Source organism: Caretta caretta, chromosome 4 (genome assembly GCF_965140235.1).
Source record: "Caretta caretta isolate rCarCar2 chromosome 4, rCarCar1.hap1, whole genome shotgun sequence".
NCBI lineage: Eukaryota > Metazoa > Chordata > Testudines > Cheloniidae > Caretta > Caretta caretta.
This window is the reverse complement of record NC_134209.1, coordinates 2,586,206-2,604,879: the sequence shown is the minus strand read 5'-3', so window position 1 is coordinate 2,604,879 and position 18,674 is coordinate 2,586,206. Positions and strand designations below refer to the sequence as shown.

Sequence of the window (18,674 nt, the reverse complement as noted above, 5' to 3'; positions counted from 1 at the left end):
TTTATGGATCTTGGGTAGCAGATAGAAGACCCCTGGTCGGGGTTCCAGGGGCGGGTCTGTGCAGATTTGTTCTTGTGCTTTTTCAGGGAGTTTCTTGAGCAGATGGTGCAGTTTCTCTTGGTCACCCTGAGTGGGATCAGAGGGGAATGGGCTGGAGAATGTGGAGTTGGAGAGCTGCCGAGCAGCCTCTTGTTCATATTCCAACCTATTCATGAAGACGACAGCACCTCCTTTGTCAGCCTTTTTGATTCGGATGTCAGAGTTGTTCCTGAGGCCGTGGACGGTGTTGTGTTCTGCACGGCTGAGGTTATGGGCCAAGTGATGCTGCTTTTCCACCACTTCAGTCCGTGCTTGTCGGCTGAGGCACTCAAGTTGAAGTCCAGTCTGGCTGTTTCGACCTTCAGGCAGAATCCTTCTTTTTGTCGTGTTGGTCGGAAGGTCTCTGTGGATTAGTGTGTTGTTCAGAGGTGTGTTGGAAAGATTCCTTCCGTCGGAGACGTGGAAAGTCGGATTCCAAGTCACCGCAGAACTGTATCATGTTGGTGGGGGTGGAGGGGCAGAAGGAGAGGCCACAAAAGACACTCACTTCCTGGACACTAGAGTGCAAATAAGTGATGGTCACATAAACACCACCCTATCCTGGACCGCTATGCTTACCTACATGCCTCCAGCTTTCATACAGACCAAATCACACGATCCGTTGTCTACAGCCAAGTTCTAAGATACAACCGCATTTGCTCCAATCCCTCAGACAGAGGCAAACACCGACAGGATCTCTATCAAGCATTTGTCAAGGTTCCTCCCCGACTCTGAACTCTAGGGTACAGATGTGGGGACCTGCATGAAAACCTCCTAAGCTTACTTTCACCAACTTAGGTTAAAACTTCCCCAAGGTACAAATTAATTTTATCCTTTGTCCCTGGATCTCCACTGCCACCACCAAACTCTAACTGGGTTTACTGGGAAACGTAGTTTGGACACGTCTTTCCCCCCAAAATCCTGCCAACCCTTGCACCCCACTTCCTGGGAAAGGTTTGGTAAAAATCCTCACCAATTTGCAAAGGTGACCACAGACCCAAACCCTTGGATCTGAGAATGATGAAAAAGCATTCAGTTTTCTTACAAGAAGACTTTTAATAGAAGTAAAGAAATCCCCTCTGTAAAATCAGGATGGTAGATACCTTACAGGGTAATTAGATTCAAAACATAGAGAATCCCTCTAGGCAAAACCTTAAGTTACAAAAAGGACACACAGACAGGAATAGTCATTCCATTCAGCACAGTTCCTTTCTCAGCCATTTAAAGAAATCATAATCTAACACCTACCTAGCTAGATTACTTACTAAAAGTTCTAAGACTCCATTCCTGTTCTGTCTCCCGCAAAAGCATCACACAGACAGACACAGACCCTTTGTTTTTCTCCCTCCTCCCAGCTTTTGAAAGTATCTTGTCTCCTCATTGGTCATTTTGGTCAGGTGCCAGCGAGGTTACCTTTAGCTTCTTAACCCTTTACAGGTGAGAGGATTTTTCCTCTGGCCAGGAGGGATTTTAAAGGGGTTTACCCTTCCCTTTATATTTATGACAGCATTCTTCAAACTACAATCCCCACCTGCTGAAAGGAAGAATACCCAGAAGTCACCTACTCCAGGACAGGCCCAACAAAGAAAGGAACAGAACGCCACCAGCCATCAGCTTCAGCCCCCAACTAAAAGATCTCCAGGGCAGGATCAAGGATCTACAATCTATTCTGAAGGACGATCCCTCACTCTCACAGATCTTGGGAGACAGGCCAGTCCTCGCTTACAGACAGCCCCCCAACCTGAAGCAAATACTCGCCAGCAACCACACAACAAAAACACTAACCCAGGAACCTATTCTTGCAACAAACCCATTGCCAACTCTGTCCACATATCTAGTCTAGGGACACCATCCTCGGACCTAATCACATCAGCCACACCATCAAATGTGCCCAAATACATTTGTTAGTCTCTAAGGTGCCAGAACTACTCCTCGTTTTGTTTTTGTTTTTTGCTGATACAGACTAACACGGCTCCCACTCTGAACTAAATGATTGCATCTCTCCCCAAAATCGATCTAGAAGCACAAAGAACACCCTGGAGGCCAGGCCTGTAAACGTTAGGAAACATCAGAGTTAAGGTGACGTGTACATACTTCGCGCAGTGCTGTTGTGCATGTGTGTTATGATACAGACTCACAAGTGTGGCCTTGAGGTCAATTCCCTGCCCCCCCCAGCATCAATTTCCTCCAGACTCCCAAGGGAAGTGGTGCTTCCTCCATCCCTTGATGAGATGCCTTTCTCGAGTCTGCTTTGGTCCAAAACTCGCGACTGCGCCATGCAGGAGGCCTGTGATGTGTAGGGGGCCAGATGAGATGATCTAAGAGTCTCTTCTGGCCTTCAAGTTTCCAAATCTCTGCAAAACCGCATGTGGCACATGGAGCATCCTCTGATGGTTCCACGTGTGGCCTGCGTGAACCCTTGCACGACCACTGAGTGTGTGGGGGTGACCCAGGGGGAGCAGCTCAAACACGCACAGGAGCCGGCTCGGGGCAGGACATGAGCCCTGCAGGGCAGGGGTGGGGGTGGCAGTGACATCACAAGGGCCTTTTGCAGCACTCAGCTGATTGGTGAAAGGCGGTTGGGAGGCGGTGACCTCACAGAGAGTCCACGACAACGGCCAGGGAGGACAGGCTGCAGGGCAGGGGGATCTCAGAGACCCCCGGGGCTTTGCTGCAGGGAGTCTCCTTCTTGAGGTGTCTCCTTGAGGACTGAGAGAGAATTCAGGGTCTCGTATGTGAGCGCGAGGTGGAGCCTCTCTGGAGTTTTCTCCTTTCCCACTGCTCATTGAGCGAGAAGACAGACGTCCCTGTGGAGAAGGGAAGAGCCACAGAGAGGTTTGGTACCGAGGCAGCCTGATTCGCCCGGTGCTGGCCAAATTCTCGGCACGGAAAACAGGAGGTTAAGGTGGGACAATTTTCCCCCAGCTAGGCCTTTGTCCCTTCGAGTCTTTGGGGTTTGACTTTTTTGGTTTCTCTTTTCCTGCTTCCCTCCCTCCACTGGCAAGGAGGGGGCTGCTCTGTAGCCCTCATGGTGGGAGGCCTCCCAAAGAGATGGGACAGGGAGCGTGCTCTGAGAGTGATCCTCACCGGTGACCTGAGCCATCCCTCGGCCATCTGGGGAACCCTCAGCCCACCGCCAGAGTCTCCACGCTGATTGGCTGAGCAGGGGGTCTCGTGGCAGGGAGGAGATTCAGGACTTTGTTGTTCTCCTTTAAGGCCCAGCAAATAAGCCAGAACCAATCATCTGCTTGGTGAATTGTTCTCCTTCTCGTTGCTGATTGTCTCTGAGCCGTTCCTGGTTCTCGCTGGTGTTCTCCTGCTTCTAAAACACTTGCTGAAGAATCAGTGTGAATGGTTGTTGGTCTGTAGCTCATTCCAGGTCCGTTTATTCAGTGTGTGAAACTCTAGACTGATGGTACGTTTGAAAGTCAGGACACCCGGGTCCTGTTCCCAACTCTATCCCGACAGGTTGTGTGATGGAAGACAAGGCCCTTCGCCTTTCTCAGCCTTCGTTTCTCCCTCTGTCAGTTGGGGAGAACAATCCTCTCACACCTGCCTCCCAGTGCAGGGAGGCTGGGTGTAACTCATTCGGCCAAGCATCCGAAGTTGGTGCTTTGCCGTTCCTAGATTGAGCTGGAGGCACGGGGAAGATGGGGCAGGGAAACAGAGGGACCCTGGGGATTCTGTGAGGTCATTAAACCAGAGCAGAAGTTAGTGTGGGGGACAGATCTCCTGTACCCCTTCCCTACAGGGACATGCGGGTAATGTGAATGGAGGAGGTGGGGGACCAAGTCACCCTGAGGATCCTGCAAAATTAATACAACCAGAGCAGGAGAGAGTGGGGTATAGACACCCCGAACTCTCTCTCTTCTCCAGAATGACCCTGATTACCAGAACTGGGGGACTCCTCAGAGAGCAGAAGAGAGCTGGAGGGGATAGACCTCTGCAATATGGACTATATGGTGGATAGAAAATTGGTCCTCGAGCCGGTTTTGTTCAATATCTTCATAAATGATCTGGAGGATGGTGTGGATTGCACCCTCAGCAAGTTTGCAGATGACACTAAACTGGGAGGAGAGGTAGATACGCTGAAGGGTAGGGATACGATACAGAGGGACCTAGACAAATTGGAGGATTGGGCCAAAAGAAGTCTGATGAGGTTCAACAAGGACAAGTGCAGAGTCCTGCACTTAGGACGGAAGAACCCAATGCACAGCTACAGACTAGGGACCGAATGGCTAGGCAGCAGTTCTGCAGAAAAGGACCTAGGGGTTACAGTGGACGAGAAGCTGGATATGAGTCAACAGTGTGCCCTTGTTGCCAAGAAGGCCAATGGCATTTTGGGATGTATATGTAGGGGCATTGCCAGAAGATCGAGGGACGTGATCGTTCCCCTCTATTCGACATTGGTGAGGCCTCATCTGGAGTCCTGTGTCCAATTTTGGGCCCCACACTACAAGAAGGATGTGGACAAATTGGAAAGCATCCAGCGAAGGGCAACAAAAATGATTAGGGGACTGGAACACATGACTTCTGAGGAGAGGCTGAGGGAACTGGGATTGTTTAGTCTGTGGAAGAGAAGAATGAGGGGGGATTTGATAGCTGCTTTCAACTACTTGAAAGGGGGTTCCAGAGAGGATGGTTCTAGACTATTCTCAGTGGTAGCAGATGACAGAACGAGGAATAATGGTCTCAAATTGCAGTGGAGGAGGTTTAGGTTGGATATTAGGAAAAACTTTTTCACTAGGAGGATGGTGAAACACTGGAATGCGTTCCCTAGGGAGTTGGTGGAATCTCCTTCCCTAGAAGTTTTTAAGGTCAGGCTTGACAAAGCCCTGGCTAGGATGATTTAGTTGGGGATTGGTCCTGCTTTGAGCAGGGGGTTGGACTAGATGACCTCCTGAGGTCCCTTCCAACCCTGATATTCTATGATTCTATTAATATCCAGAGTACTCCCTTTGGGGTTGTGCCACCCTGCACTCCCTACAGGGAACATACAAGAACAAGCAGCAGTGAGGTGATCCTTGAAGGTTGTGAGCTCTCTATAGTGGGGGGTCTTTAGTGTACAAAGACCCAACAGATGGAGCGTGGGCCCCCTGTGGGTTTGGCTTCCCTCCTGAAAGGAGCTGGGAGGGTGTAGGACCCAGCAGCATAAGTGGGAACCCCATTTCTCAGGGGAGGGAGGGCCCAGTAGCAAGGGGAGGACCCAGTGGTCTACCTGCAATGGGGTCTTGGTGAGATTTCAGAGAGAGGCTGCTGCTGACCCTCAGATGTGTTTCAGGGTTTCATGTTATCCAGACAATATACGGCTGTGATCTCCGGGAAGACAACACCACTTGGGGGTTTTACCAGGATTCATATGACGGACGCGACTTTCTTACCTTCGATAAGGAGACCGTGACTTGGGTAGCAGCAGATATTGGGGCTCAGATCTCCAAGAGGCGATGGGATGCTGAAGTACTTGACAACCAGCGGTGGAAACGCTACCTGGAGGAGAAATGTATTCCCTGGCTAAGGAGTTCTCTAGAGTACGGGAAGGAGACTCTGCAGAGGAAAGGTAAGATGGGGGACAAGCCCCACCCAGGAGGTCACTACAAGTTACATCTCCATTCCCCATCCCCAGTTCCAAAATGGGGTAGGGGGCCATTCAGCTAACCTTGCACCAGGGATGGGTGGGGAAAGAACCCCTTCCCCGCCAACGCTGCTGGAAAAAAAGATAAGAAACTGAAAATGTTAAAAGCAGCTCACTGTAGAGAAGCTGATCAAATGAGCCCAAATTTGCAGCACACATTCTAGCTCTTCCCCTGGTGTGACACAGTAGTTATCAAGGCAATCTGCCAATGTGTGTGCATGTTAGAGCACTTTACTTAATTATGGAAGAGCCACCGCTTCTCTGGACACCAGCTTCATTCACCATGTAATTCTTCCTCATTCACTGTCTGCACCATCATATTTTCTTATGTTACCCCCAGCCCCTCTGTTCCACCATTGACGGTAGCTTTGTTCTTGTTGCCTTTGTCCAAACTTCTCCCACAGTCATTTATGTGCTTTCTTCCATGCCATCCCCTACATGTGGAATTGCCCTCCCCATACTAATCTGGAAGAAGGCACCCCTTGACCTTAAAGTTTTCCCCCTCAAGACCTACCTTTGCTGCAACACCCTCTTACTTATTCCTTGATTCTTTTATCAATAAGACATCTGATAATCACACTCAAATTTATCAGAGCTTTTTCAGTAAAGATTAATCAGCACAAACATAGAAGGGAAGAGGTTAAATGCTTTACCACTCCGACTCAGGAGGACAGTTGCAGCGTAGTCTGCTTCAAAATGTTAACTCGCTATTACCCACATATGTACCTTGTGTGTTACCATGTACACACATTTCCCAGATTAGTTAGCATCATTACACACCCTAATCTTTCCCTTCCCAAACAGTTTGCACTTGCTGTTCAAAGTTACTTGAAATTTGTACCCAGTTTTTTGCAACATACTAGTTACTTATTTCTCTCAGGAACCTCAGCAGAACTTTATCTTGTCAATTGCCATCTTTACAAATGCCAAGAAGTAAAAGCCATACACAGCAGTCTAATGTATATTTCAGTGCCAACGGGCTGGGAAACTGATTTTTCAACATAAGAGTAAATGCATTTGAAATCCATAATATTGGGGTAAATAGATTTGGTAACAACCTACAAGAAATTAGCCAATTAATATTAGTTAATTTGAGGGGCAATTTAGCACTGTCACTTTTTGTTTAATGGGCCCTTTCCATCTTTAATTGGTCATTTTATCTAGTTCATTTTTTTGCTCCCTGGCCAGGGCAAGATTCTTCTCTCTTTCATATCCAGGGACTGAGAGGAGATGGGCACAAACCTAGCACATGATTGACACCTGTATCTGGAGTTTAGTGAAGCCTTTCAAGGTACTTGTGTCACTGTGGTTGGGAGCAGAGGCCAGGTCAGGGACCTGGATTGGGGGTTCACCGTTGCTGATGCTGTGAATTGGGCACAGGAATTCTCTAACATGGTGGCTCTCTCTCATCAGAGGGATTCCGTCTCATGGACTTTCGTCCTCTCCCACTCCTGGGGTCTCAGAATTTCATGCTGCAAAGCTCCAGCAAAGGCTGCCTGGATTAGAGCTTGAAAATAACTAACTTCAGTTTCTTCTTTTTCCCAGTGCGCCCAACAGCTAGAGTGAGCGACAAGTCATCTCATGACGGCCTCACCACCCTCTCCTGTAAGGTCAGTGGGTTCTACCCCCGGGACATCACCGTGACCTGGCTGAGAAATGGGGAGAGCAGACAGCAGGAGACCTACTCTGAAGGCATCCTACCCAGTGGGGATGGGACCTACCAGACCTGGGTGACAATGGAGATTGATCCCAAGATCAAAGCCCATTATTCATGTCGCGTGGAACATGAAAGCCTGTTAGAGCCACTCTCTATCTCCTGGGGTAAGGCGTTTGTCTGTTTGTCTGTTTTCCTAGTGGGAGAGGGGGAATCCATTAAACTCAAACCCCGAAAAATTCTCATTCGGATTTATAGGCTGAAGCTGGAATTTCCTCAGAGTCTGTGAGGCCCTGTCCTCTTTGGCCCTGTCCCTCTGCAGTCAAGTTCTTGTGCTAGAGTTGGGACCCACAGTGCCTGGGGCTCATGTCTTGCTCTCCAGTTTGCTGCCTCTGGGGCTGTTGGATACATCTCAGCAATACAGTGTCTCTGAAGGGAGAAGATTAGTAATCAGACATTAAGGCTGGAAGAGAGCAGTCTGAGCTCCTGCAAAGCCCAGTGCAGGGAATCACACCAGAGACCAACCTGGTAGCCTGTGGGCAAACTAGAGCTGATCCTTCAGAAAGAGATGCCCATTCCAGATGTAAAGTCTCCAAGGGATGGAGAATTTACCCCATCCCAGGGGAAGCTCAAATCTGCCCCTTATTTGCAGTCAGAATTTGTCTTGCTTCAGCTTCCAGCCTGTTCTCAACTTCAGCAGATTCTCAGAAATACAGCTCTGGGGGCCCTTCATCCTTGCCCATGTGGCCAGAGGTAGATGTTTAATTTTGGAAACAGCTTGTTTCTGTGTGCAGTGATGCTGGAAGGGAGGTATGGCCTTGGAATGGAGCGAGGAGGCAGATTAGAGATTAGATTGCATCGGGGGGGGAGTCTCCTGTGCCCCTAGCACAAGGAAGTCTTAGAAGAAGTTTTTACCCATGGAGCTGCCTTCCAGCCATCTTTTTGCTTGGTTAATTGGGATGTGGAAAAATTGGAAGTGCAAACGATTTCTGAGAGGGCAGCCTGCACCGGGACTCTCGTCAGCAGACGGTTTCACATCACGATCCTGCTACCACGTCCCCTGCCAATTTTTGTGTCATAACCCACATTTCCTTATTCTCTTCGAAATATTTTTCTTTTTGCTGTTTTATTATGTGGATCTTTCAGACAACAGGAGAAACTGATTAGTGCAGCTGAATATGTATAGAGAACTTGGGTTTGAACAGGTTTATATAAACCAAGAACAGTATTAAAATATTTCTATCCTCCCCTCTTCACTTCCTGCCCCCTCAGAAAACATGCTTTGTGTCTGTAACTCCATTCCTGGCAGGGAAATCCAGAGCTTTGAGGTCAGTTTCCAGTTTGTCACCAGAATCACACAATGGAGTTCCATTAGTCATGAAAGTCAGCGTTGTCAAGGGGGGTTAGGGGCTGGGAGCCAGGACTCCTGGGTTCAATTCTTGGCTCTTGCAGTGACTCGTTGTGTGACCTTCAGCAAGTCTTTTCCCCCCCTCCAATTTAGGGATGATGCTGACATCCATCGTCCCCCACACAGAGGTTTATGAGGATTGATGAATGTTCCAAAAGTCTTCTATTTTAAGTGTTATGAATTGAAGTAGCAAAGGCTGTGTCCAGGACTTTCTACGGTGGGGCGTAGTGCATGGTGGCTGCATGGAGCTCAGTGGAAGAGATGGAGGGCTGCAGGACTCAGCCCTAACCTGGGGAGCTGATTGACTGATCCCTGCAGTGGGATGAAAGGGGGTTTTAGTCGGGGAAGGGGGTTTCCCCATTGATCATTCTCTCCATTCCATTTCAGAACCAAATAACAACCTGATTCCCACTGTGGCTGGAGTTATCACTGCAGTTGTCCTGATTGGTGTTATAATCGGAGTAGTAGTCGTCTGGAAAAAGAAACGCCCAGGTAAAGAGCCTGGGATGGGGGGATTCTCTGGACTTGCCGGGCCCTGCACACCCGCCTAAGGGCAACAGCAGTTCAGGAGCCTGTGTCAGTAGGGTGTAACTGCCCCATTGCAGGACTGAGCTAATGACCCCCAATGGGAGCTGCTGGAGGGCCAGACCCAGAAACTGGGTGTGGGTTACAGTTTATATGGGGCTAGGTTTTCCATAGAGCTCAGCACCCAGTGCACCGAGGTCTGTGGAAACTGTCTCATTGTGTCTTTCTCTCCTGCCAATTGTGAGCGCCTGGGACCTTGAGTCCATTACTGAGCGCCAGGGGGCTGTGCTGGGCCAGGGGCCCGGTTTCTGAGCTGTGGACACAGATCAGAGTCAGTTCCTGCCTTGGGAGCTGCGTTCACTGAAATTTGCCTTCTCTCTGCAGGGAAGAAGGGAGATGGCTATGCTGTAGCTCAGGGTGAGTGACAAGAGACCCATCGCCTCTTTTCAAGTGGCTATCTCTGAACGGCCATCAGTATTTGCTTGTGGATTTTATCCGGGAAGCACTGACAGGAGATCCTCGCTCCCACTCATAGGCCTTGTCTACACTGAGGATTTTAGGGAAATCTCCAACTATTGCTCTAGTACCATAGAATCGTAGGACTGGAAGGGACCTCGAGAGGACACCTCGTTCTGTTCCCTGCACTCATGGCAGGACTAGGTATTATCTAGACCATCCCTGAGTAACCTGCTCTTAAAACCCTCCAATGAGGGAGATTCCACAACCTCTCTAGGCAATTTATTCCAGTGCTTAACCACCTCTTCCAGTCCTCTCTCCCATCTTTCATGACTTTTCAGAGCTATTGACTCAGATATCTCCTCTCTCAGTTCCTTGACTATTCTAGGATGCTCTTCATCAGGCCTTGGTGACTTGAAGACCTTTAACTTGTCTAAATAATTTTTAACTTGTTCTTTCCCTATTTTAGCCTCAGATTCTACCTCAATTTCACTGGTGTTTACTATGTCAGACATCCAATCGCTATGACACGTTTGGGTGAAAACTGAAACAAAAAAATCATTTAGCCCTTTTCCCATTTTCACATGTTCTGTTTTTGTCTTTCCTTCCTCATTGACTAATGGGCCTACCCTGTCCTTAGTCTTCCTCTTGCTTCTAATGTATTTGTAGAATGTTTTCTTGTTACCTTTTATGTCTCTAGCTAGTTTGATCTCATTATGCACCTTGGCCTTTCTAATTTTGCCTCTACATACTTGTGTTATTTGTTTACAGTTTTTCTTTGTAGTTTGATCTAGCTTCCACTTTGTGTCGGACTCTCTTTTGATTTTTAGATCATTGAAGATCTCCTGGTTAAGCCAGCGTGGTCTCTTGCCATCCTTCATTTCTTTCCTGTGCAGTGGAATAATTTGCACTTGTGCTCTTGATAATGTCTCCTTGAGAACTTTTCAACTCTCCTGAACTGTTTTTCCCCTTAGACTTGCTTCCCATGGGATCTTACCTTAGCAAACTCAGGGAGCTGCTAAAGTCTGCCTTCTTGAAATCCATTATTTTATTGTCAGGTTTCAGAGGAACAGCCGTGTTAGTCTGTATTCGCAAAAAGAAAAGGAGTACTTGTGGCACCTTAGAGACTAACCAATTTATTTGAGCATTATTGTGTTGTTTTCCCTCCTACCATTCTTTAGAATCATGAATTCTGTCATTTCATGATCACATTCACCCAAGCTTCCTTCCACTTTCAAATTCTCAACCAGTTCCTCACTATTTTTCAAAGCCAAATCTAGAACAGCCTCTCCCCTAATAGCTTTCTCCACATTCTGAAAGAAAAATTGTCTCCAATACATTCCAAGAACTTGTTGGATAATCTGTGCCCTGCTGTGTTGTTTTCCCAGCAGAGGTCTTCTTCAGTAGTGTAGGGTGGCTGTAGACACATGTTCTCTAACCTTGCTCCGAGGAAGTCCTAGATGATACAAGGGTTAAAAACACCTGAACCCCATCTCCTCAATTGCTCCACCCCTGCTCTCTCTGGTGGAACTGCATGGCTTGCGGGCATGGGTCCCAATTTTAGTAGTGTAGACAAGGCGATAGTCAGGAATGTATATGGTGGTTTTGGGTTGAATTATTATCCCCCTAGAGCTGTGCTGTGTGTGGCTGAGTGTGACCCTGAAGGTGTCTGACCTGCTTTTAATGTTACACTTCTTTTGACTTACCTGAAAGTTGGTTTGGTGCTTGTGAAATCTGGGCCTGATCCAAAGCCTTTGAAGCCAATGGGAGTCTTTCCACTGACTTCAGATCAGCACCACTCTGTCACCTCGATGATAACAAGTTCAAATCCCGTCCTCAATTGTCTCCTGTAATTAGCTTTACCAACAGGATCAAGACTAAAACTATGGGAAATATTTACATCAATTATCGACTGCATCTGAGGCCCTCTAAAGTCTGGTATGAAGAGCCAGTATAAAGTGCACAGATCTGCCGGGCCCTGCTAGGGGGTAGTCATCCAGCTCTCTCTTTACCCTCTCCGGGGTGCCTCCAGCAGGTAACGGAGGGGGTTTGAGAAGTGCCAACAAAACCTCCGCAGAGCACCACCCTTCCTCCTGCAGCTGGCCCTCAGTCATTCCTCCCTCCCTCCTCCTCGTTATTCCAGAAGAACAGAAATTCACATGCAAGAGCTTTGTTAATGGGGAGTTAAGGTGGCAGGTGCTCAGCCCTGCCCTGGGCTCCCTGTGTCCTTTCAGAATGGGAGTGTTTAATTCCCAGAAGTCAAAGGTTGGCAAACCAGGATATGCAGAGGTATTATGGCCAAATTCACAGCCATAAAAAACGCATCACGGACCATGAAATCTATACAGATTTCACAGGGGAGAACAGCATTTCTCTAACTGGGGGTCCAGACCCAGAAGAGGGTTGTGGGGGGAGGAGGGGGTTTACAAGGTTATTGGAGGGGATCACAGAATTGCCACCCTTACTTTTGTGCTGCCTTCAGAGCTGGGGAGCCAGAGAACGGTGTCTGCTGGCCAGGCACCCAGCCCTGAAGGCAGTGCCCCCCCAGCAGCACCCTAGACGTAAGGGTGGCAATGCTGTGACCCATCGACAATAACCTTGCTGCCCCCCCAGCCGCTTTTTGGGTCAGGACCCTACAGGTACAACACTGTGAAATTTCAGATTTAAATAGCTGAAATGATGAAAATGACAATTTTTTACATCCTGTGACTGACATTGACCAAAACAGACCGTGAATTTGGTACGGTCTTAATTATGATGCGTCCCACGCAACTCAAACTCTGCCCCAGTGGGTCTGGGAATAGGAACAAGGAATAGACCAGCACCATGCCAAACCAAACTTGCCCTTGTCTGTGTGCCCAGCACCGCCCCAAATCTGCATTCCTCTTCATACCGTCCACACTGTTTGGTGCAGCGCCATTGATTAAGGCGGGAATTGCTGTGCATTGGCAGGGGGAGGGTGACGTCTGTGGTCTGTGTGAGGGACCCCTCTGGGCACAGCCCAAAGGAGGCGGAGTTGAGGTTGTTTGGCAGGAGTATCCTTAGCCCAGCATCTCCTGCTTTGCCAGCCGTTGAATGTTGAGTAGTCTGGGCTCCCGTTCTGACGAGGCATGAAGAGCACAGAGCAGTGCTGTCCCCCTGCAGTGGTGACGTTTTTTGCACGTGAATAATGGAAATCCTGGGCAGCTGCCCTGTAGACTGATCTGTGCACCACCCAGCTCACTGCTTGGGAAGAGTGAGGTGATGACTGTTCCCTTTGGATAGGAGTCCCCGTATCTAACAACTACGCTGAAACCCTGTCCTGTGAGAGACGCTAATATACTCTCTCTTCTCCGCCTCCTCTGCACAGCAAACGACCAAGGATCTAGTGGCTCTGACCTATCTGCCAAGGGTAAGTGAGGGGGGCTCTACCTAGGGGTTCACTGCTCTCACTGAGGCCTCTGGAGAGAGAGACCTAGTCCAAGTCATTGGACCCTGAGTCTCCCTGGCCCGTCCCCTCTAGCAAACCAGCCCCAAGGAGCAGAACAGGGGAGTTTGGGATCTCTTATTTCCCTTTTATTCACACTGGGGGTGCAGGAACAGGTTTGCAGCCAAATCCCCCTTGTTTTCTCTGCGATGACTTTAGGTGTGAAAGACGCTAGTGAGAGGGATTTCTCTGTGGCTGCTGGTACAGCGTGGGCTGAGCTCAGCTTTTGCAAGGATAACTCCAGCTGCTTCAGAGAACAGTCTCCAGTGAACTGCAGGGAGGAAGCAGCAGGGACAGAGCCCAGCCCTTGGGGCTCCAGGAACCCAGGTCTCTGACCCTGGAGCTACAAGCTTTGTCAGCGGGGCTAGAGATTTTGTCCACTGAACCCTGCAGCCACTAGGGCGACCGCCCCGACCGCAGCCTGCACTGTCATTGCAAAACATGATGGCAGGTTCCCTTTGACAGACGTTGCCTGTGTTTAACTTCTGCAGCTTAACTGAGCCTGGTGGAGTCCGTGCCACGGCCTGAGGGGACCCCCGAGAGAAAGACGGATGAGCTCTGCTCTGTCTCCCTACAAGAACCAGTCAACCCCTCCCTAGCTTTTCTCTGGCAATTGGAGGGTCCCGTGTGGGATTTCTGGCCTCGTCTCTCTGCTCACTGAACCATGTTTTGCTTTTCAGGTGTCATAGTTTTCTGTAATAATGTTTTATTTGCACAAAATAATTTCCAACATTTTAATGGATAAAATCTCTGTTAGAGTTCAGTGTTTGCCCCATTCAGTGTGGGCACGCCGTCCTCTGGCTGCGCGGTGCGGTGAGCTAGGTCTGTCAGCAGTAACTGCTTGTGCATCTGTGGTGGGGACGGCTTTTTTTTCTGTCGAATTTCATGATTATAACACGGTAAATGGCCGGGTCTACTCGCAGCTGGTCGTGCTGTTGCCATCATCAGCTGAGGACGTCTGTTGGACAGGAATAAGTGTCTGCGTTTAGTTTGTAAGTGCCTCTAATGTCCTTTTCACCATTCATAGAGCCATAGAAATGCTGGGCTAGAAGGGCCCTCAATAGATCATCAAGTCCAGCCCCGATCTCAGGCAGCACCAAGTTAACCTAGACCATCCCTGACAGGTGTTTGTCCAACCTGTCCTTAAAAACCTCCAACGACGGGGATTCCACATCCTCTCTAGGCAACCTGTGTGACGAAGTGGGGTATTTTCCTAACGTTGCGTATGTATACTGTGTGCCTCAGTTTCCCCCGTGTGCTGCATGTCTAACCCAGGTGGGAGGTGGGGTGTCTGCTGTTGTAGAGGACCAAGTGTGACCCAGTCTAGCAGCCTGGACCCCAGACCATGGCCTGGGCACTTTGTAACTTAGCGACTGATGACCTGAAGGCCCATCCCAACTTGGAGCCAGCCAGTTATGGGCAGCGGAGAGAACAAAGAGCTGAAGAGAGAGTCACCTGGAGACCTGTTTGCCCGGGAAAGAAGACAGATGGAAGTGGGGCCTTGGAGGTGATATGGGGTGGGCCGCAGAAAGGAGGATTCACTTCTGGTCTGGGAACAAAGAGCGGCCTGAGCCCACCTGGATGGGGACAGACCCTGATGAACGCCCCTGAGAAGGTCTTGTAATCTGCTCCAGATGTACAATAAACCCTTCTGTGCTGCACTGGCTGAGAATCGGTGCAGGCTCAAGAGAGGCAGGCATGCTGGAGGCTCAGACAGGCGGTACTGGGAGGCGGAGGAGAAGCCTACAACTTAAACCCTGAGCAAAGAGTGTGACCTCATGTAGGCTCAATACTCTGAAAGGCCGGTTCCCATACGGAGCCAAGAGGGCACTGGCCTGTGAGTCTGTGACAACCTGTCCCACACTGAACTGTCCTTAGAGCTAGAGAGTTTTCCTAATGTCTAACCTAAATCCCCCGTCTCCTACTGTCAGTGCACCTGGAGAACACTTGATCACCGTCCTCTTCAGAGCAGCCCTTAATGCCGGGGTAGATAATTATTTTTTGTCAAGGTCCAAATTTCTTGGTCACGATATAGCCACGGTCCAGACTCAAGAGAAACATTTTTCACACCACAAGTGCCCTGTTCAACGACCGCCTGCAGTGCTGTGAAATGTGCCCAGGGCCTATATTGTTTATATTCTTAGTGCATTAAATGAAAAATAAAATCAAGCCATAGTATAGCCTGAAAATAACCTCCAAGAAAGATAATGAGGAGTCTGGTGGCACCTTAAAGACTAACCGATTTGTTTGGGCATAAGCTTTCATGGGCCCACGAAAGCTTATGCCCAAATAAATCGGTTAGTCTTCTTGGAGACCCCAGGGCATGGCCACTAGTTAAGTCGAGGGGATGGAAGGCAATAAGGGTCGAGGAAGTCTCCCTGCTGAAGGCCGAAGGGCTTCTTCTCAATGCCCCTTAATAGAATTTAGGCCTGGCTGGTTTGAGTAAGCTCTTTTGCTCTTAAAACAATGTTGCAGCCGCAGATAATGCCTTATAGTGTAAGGTTTGCTGACGCCAAGTTAAAGATAATAGGAGAGAGAACTACAAGGCCAGGCAGGACGTGCTGGTTGTTTAAGTTGCTAGGAATGCTTGTTAGCGGTTGCAGGAAGTAAACATTGTTGTAACCCAGATAAGGAAGGCAGAGTATTTGTGTAAAGTTTTAATTGGCTGATGTGTAGTGCAGTAGCATTAAGGAATATAAAAGTGTGTGTAATGACCTGCTCTGGGTGCAGGATTGGAGATTCTGTTCTCCCTGGACCTTGTTTGCAGCTGCACATAAACTTTTCTGCTTCTCCACCCCGTTGTGATTATTGAGTGAAGCACACCGGGTAACGAACCCCTGCTGTTGTTTGGCCTCTGGGCACTGGGTGCTGGCAACAGTCTTTAAGGTGCCATCGGACTCCACGTTGTTTTTGGGGATACAGACTAACACAGCTCCCCCCTGATACTTGTCTCCAAGAAAGATGTAATTTATCTGAACCGTTGAGAAAGTGTTTTGAAAAATGTCAAATAGATGCAACTATTCGCATTAAAAATACTTTCAGGCAACAGGTTTAAGTCTGTGTGTGGGTTTTGTCAAATACGGTTATTGTAGGCGTATGTGCACAGAGAGAGAGAAACAGATTCAAAACTTTTTCAAAAAGGAGTACTTGTGGCACCTTAGAGACTAACCAATTTATTTGAGCATGAGCTTTCGTGAGCTACAGCTCACTTCATCAGATGTATACCGTGGAAACTGCAGCAGACTTTATATACACACAGAGAATATGAAACAATACCTCCTCCCACACCACTGTCCTGCTGGTAATAGCTTATCTAAAGTGATCAACAGGTGGGCCATTTCCAGCACAAATCCAGGTTTTCTCACCCTCCACCCCCCCACACAAATTCACTCTCCTGCTGGTGCTAGCCCATCCAAAGTGAGAACTCTTTACATAAAGGCAAACAATACTTCAATGGTCACTGAATGAGGGGCCTGTGGAAAAAAATAGTACAATTGTGCAATTAAAGACTGTGTCAAAATGCACGTGCACAGTACTCAGACTCCCTGAATCCTGGCATTTCCGAACTTTCCTTTGCTCAGTTTTGCAAACTTACTAATTGTTATTTTAATGCAGATTTTTATATATTTGTTGGGCGTCTAAAGATATAAAAATACAGACATCGATTCATATCATTGTCGTGCAAACATCCCCATTTCATTGTTTGTTTTTAAGTAAAATAAAACAAACACAAGACTAAACCTAATACACTAAGAAACTGGCTCCATGCAATATCTCACCCTCAAAGATGTTCCAATGAGCTTTTTTTCACAGACTGGACGCATTTCTAGTCCGGTCCCAATCATTCCCCCTGTTTAGTTTATGTTAGTTCCAGCAGACATCCTGGATGGTGAGCAGGGGCTTTCTGCTGACTGGCCGCAGCTTCCCTCCTGTTTTACCCCCTTATATAGATTTGGCAAAAGGCGGGAGTCCTTATTTCAGCTTGACCCTCCCAGTTCCTTATGGAAAAGTACCTGGTTTAAGATGGATTCCAGTATCAGGTGACATGGTCACACGTCCCTGTGAGACCCCAGTCTCCATAGGTTATGGGCTAGCCCACACATCCGCAGGAAGGCTTACAGGAAAACAAAACCATTCACAACTAGTTCTAGTTAACTGGAGCCATCCAGTTCCTGAAATACCATTAATGGCCCTCCCTTTGTCTGACGACATTAGTAATCCACCTTTATACCTCATATTTCTAACTTCAGACATGGAAATGACAATGCATACAAATACGATGAACTCATTCAGTTGATTAGAACTTTTTCAATGATCTGTCACAAGAGGCAGTTTGCGTAAAGCATATTCCAGTTACGTCATATTCATACTCGTGAGCACATTTCCGTACAGAATACGGAGTGCAGCGTCACAGGGAGACCCGGCTCGCAGGGGCAGAGGGCAGGGGCAGAACGTGGAGCCAGACTGGGAGGGACACCCTGGGGGTGGGGAGCAGGGGGGCTCTGCTCAGGAGCAGGGAAGCAGACGCTCTTGCCACGCCAGGCTGCACCCCACAGGCAGCCTCTGCACCACGGTGCCCCCTGGCTACAGCACTCTGGGCAGGGGCCCACACTGCCCTGCCCTAAGACTGGCCCTGGCCACATGCTTCTTGGGGCCGAGGGGAACTCTCGTGTCAGGACTCCACCCCTGCAGCTCCGGGCTGAGCGCTGCACAGGCCTCCAGGAACCTACACTTCAACCTCCCCACGTCCGGTTCCCACAGCCGTTCCTCCCAGCTCTGCAGCTCGATCCTGCCCCACAAGCCCATGCTAGTCGGCCAAGCCCAGACGTGGCACTCCACCCAGGGAAGCCACTCCAGGAAAATGTCATGCAGAGGTAACTGCCCAATTTCCTCCTCCTCCTCTGCCAGCCATACATCCAGGGCATCACTGGGGGTGTCTCCCAACCCGTCCAAAGCTGTCTGGCTGTGTGACTGCCGTGACACGTAGAGCAGCCTGTTTGTATCAATGACTGTGGGGATCGCACCACTCAGTGGTGTTTCCTTCATGCTGCCTGGCGGCTACCTAAGTTCCCTCTAAGCCGCGCGGCTGTGCAGCAGGCTATCAAGGCCGTGCAGGCGGGGAGAGGTGCCTCTCCCTTGGCCCCGGGCTGCTGCACAGAGAGAGGGCTGGGGGGACTCCTCACTCCCCGCTGCAGCCTGTACCCCTCATCCCTGGCTCCACCCCAGAGCCTGCACCCCTAGCAGGAGCCCTCACTCCCCGTACCCCAACCCTCTGCCCCAGTCCTGAGCCCCCTCCTGCACCCCAAGCTCCTCAGACCCAACCCCACCCCAGAGCCCACCCACCCCAGCTGGAGCCCTCTCCCCCAGCACTCCAACCTTCTGCCCCAGTCCTGAGCCCCCTCCTGCACCCCAAACTCCTCAGACCCAATCCCACCCCAGAGCCCACACCCCCAGA

General features: G+C 49.3%; 1 protein-coding gene across 1 annotated transcript; it reads left to right on the top strand.

The window, feature by feature from the left end:
• The first annotated feature begins 5,158 nt into the window (after positions 1-5,158).
• On the top strand, positions 5,159-16,269 carry LOC142068410 (class I histocompatibility antigen, F10 alpha chain-like). Its single transcript, XM_075127354.1, has 7 exons — positions 5,159-5,180; positions 5,360-5,635; positions 7,256-7,531; positions 9,160-9,264; positions 9,682-9,714; positions 13,103-13,144; positions 13,711-16,269. The coding sequence occupies exons 1-7, from the start codon at positions 5,159-5,161 to the stop codon at positions 13,713-13,715; spliced, it is 759 nt and encodes a 252-aa protein (XP_074983455.1). The 3' UTR covers positions 13,716-16,269.
• The last annotated feature ends 2,405 nt before the right edge of the window (positions 16,270-18,674 follow it).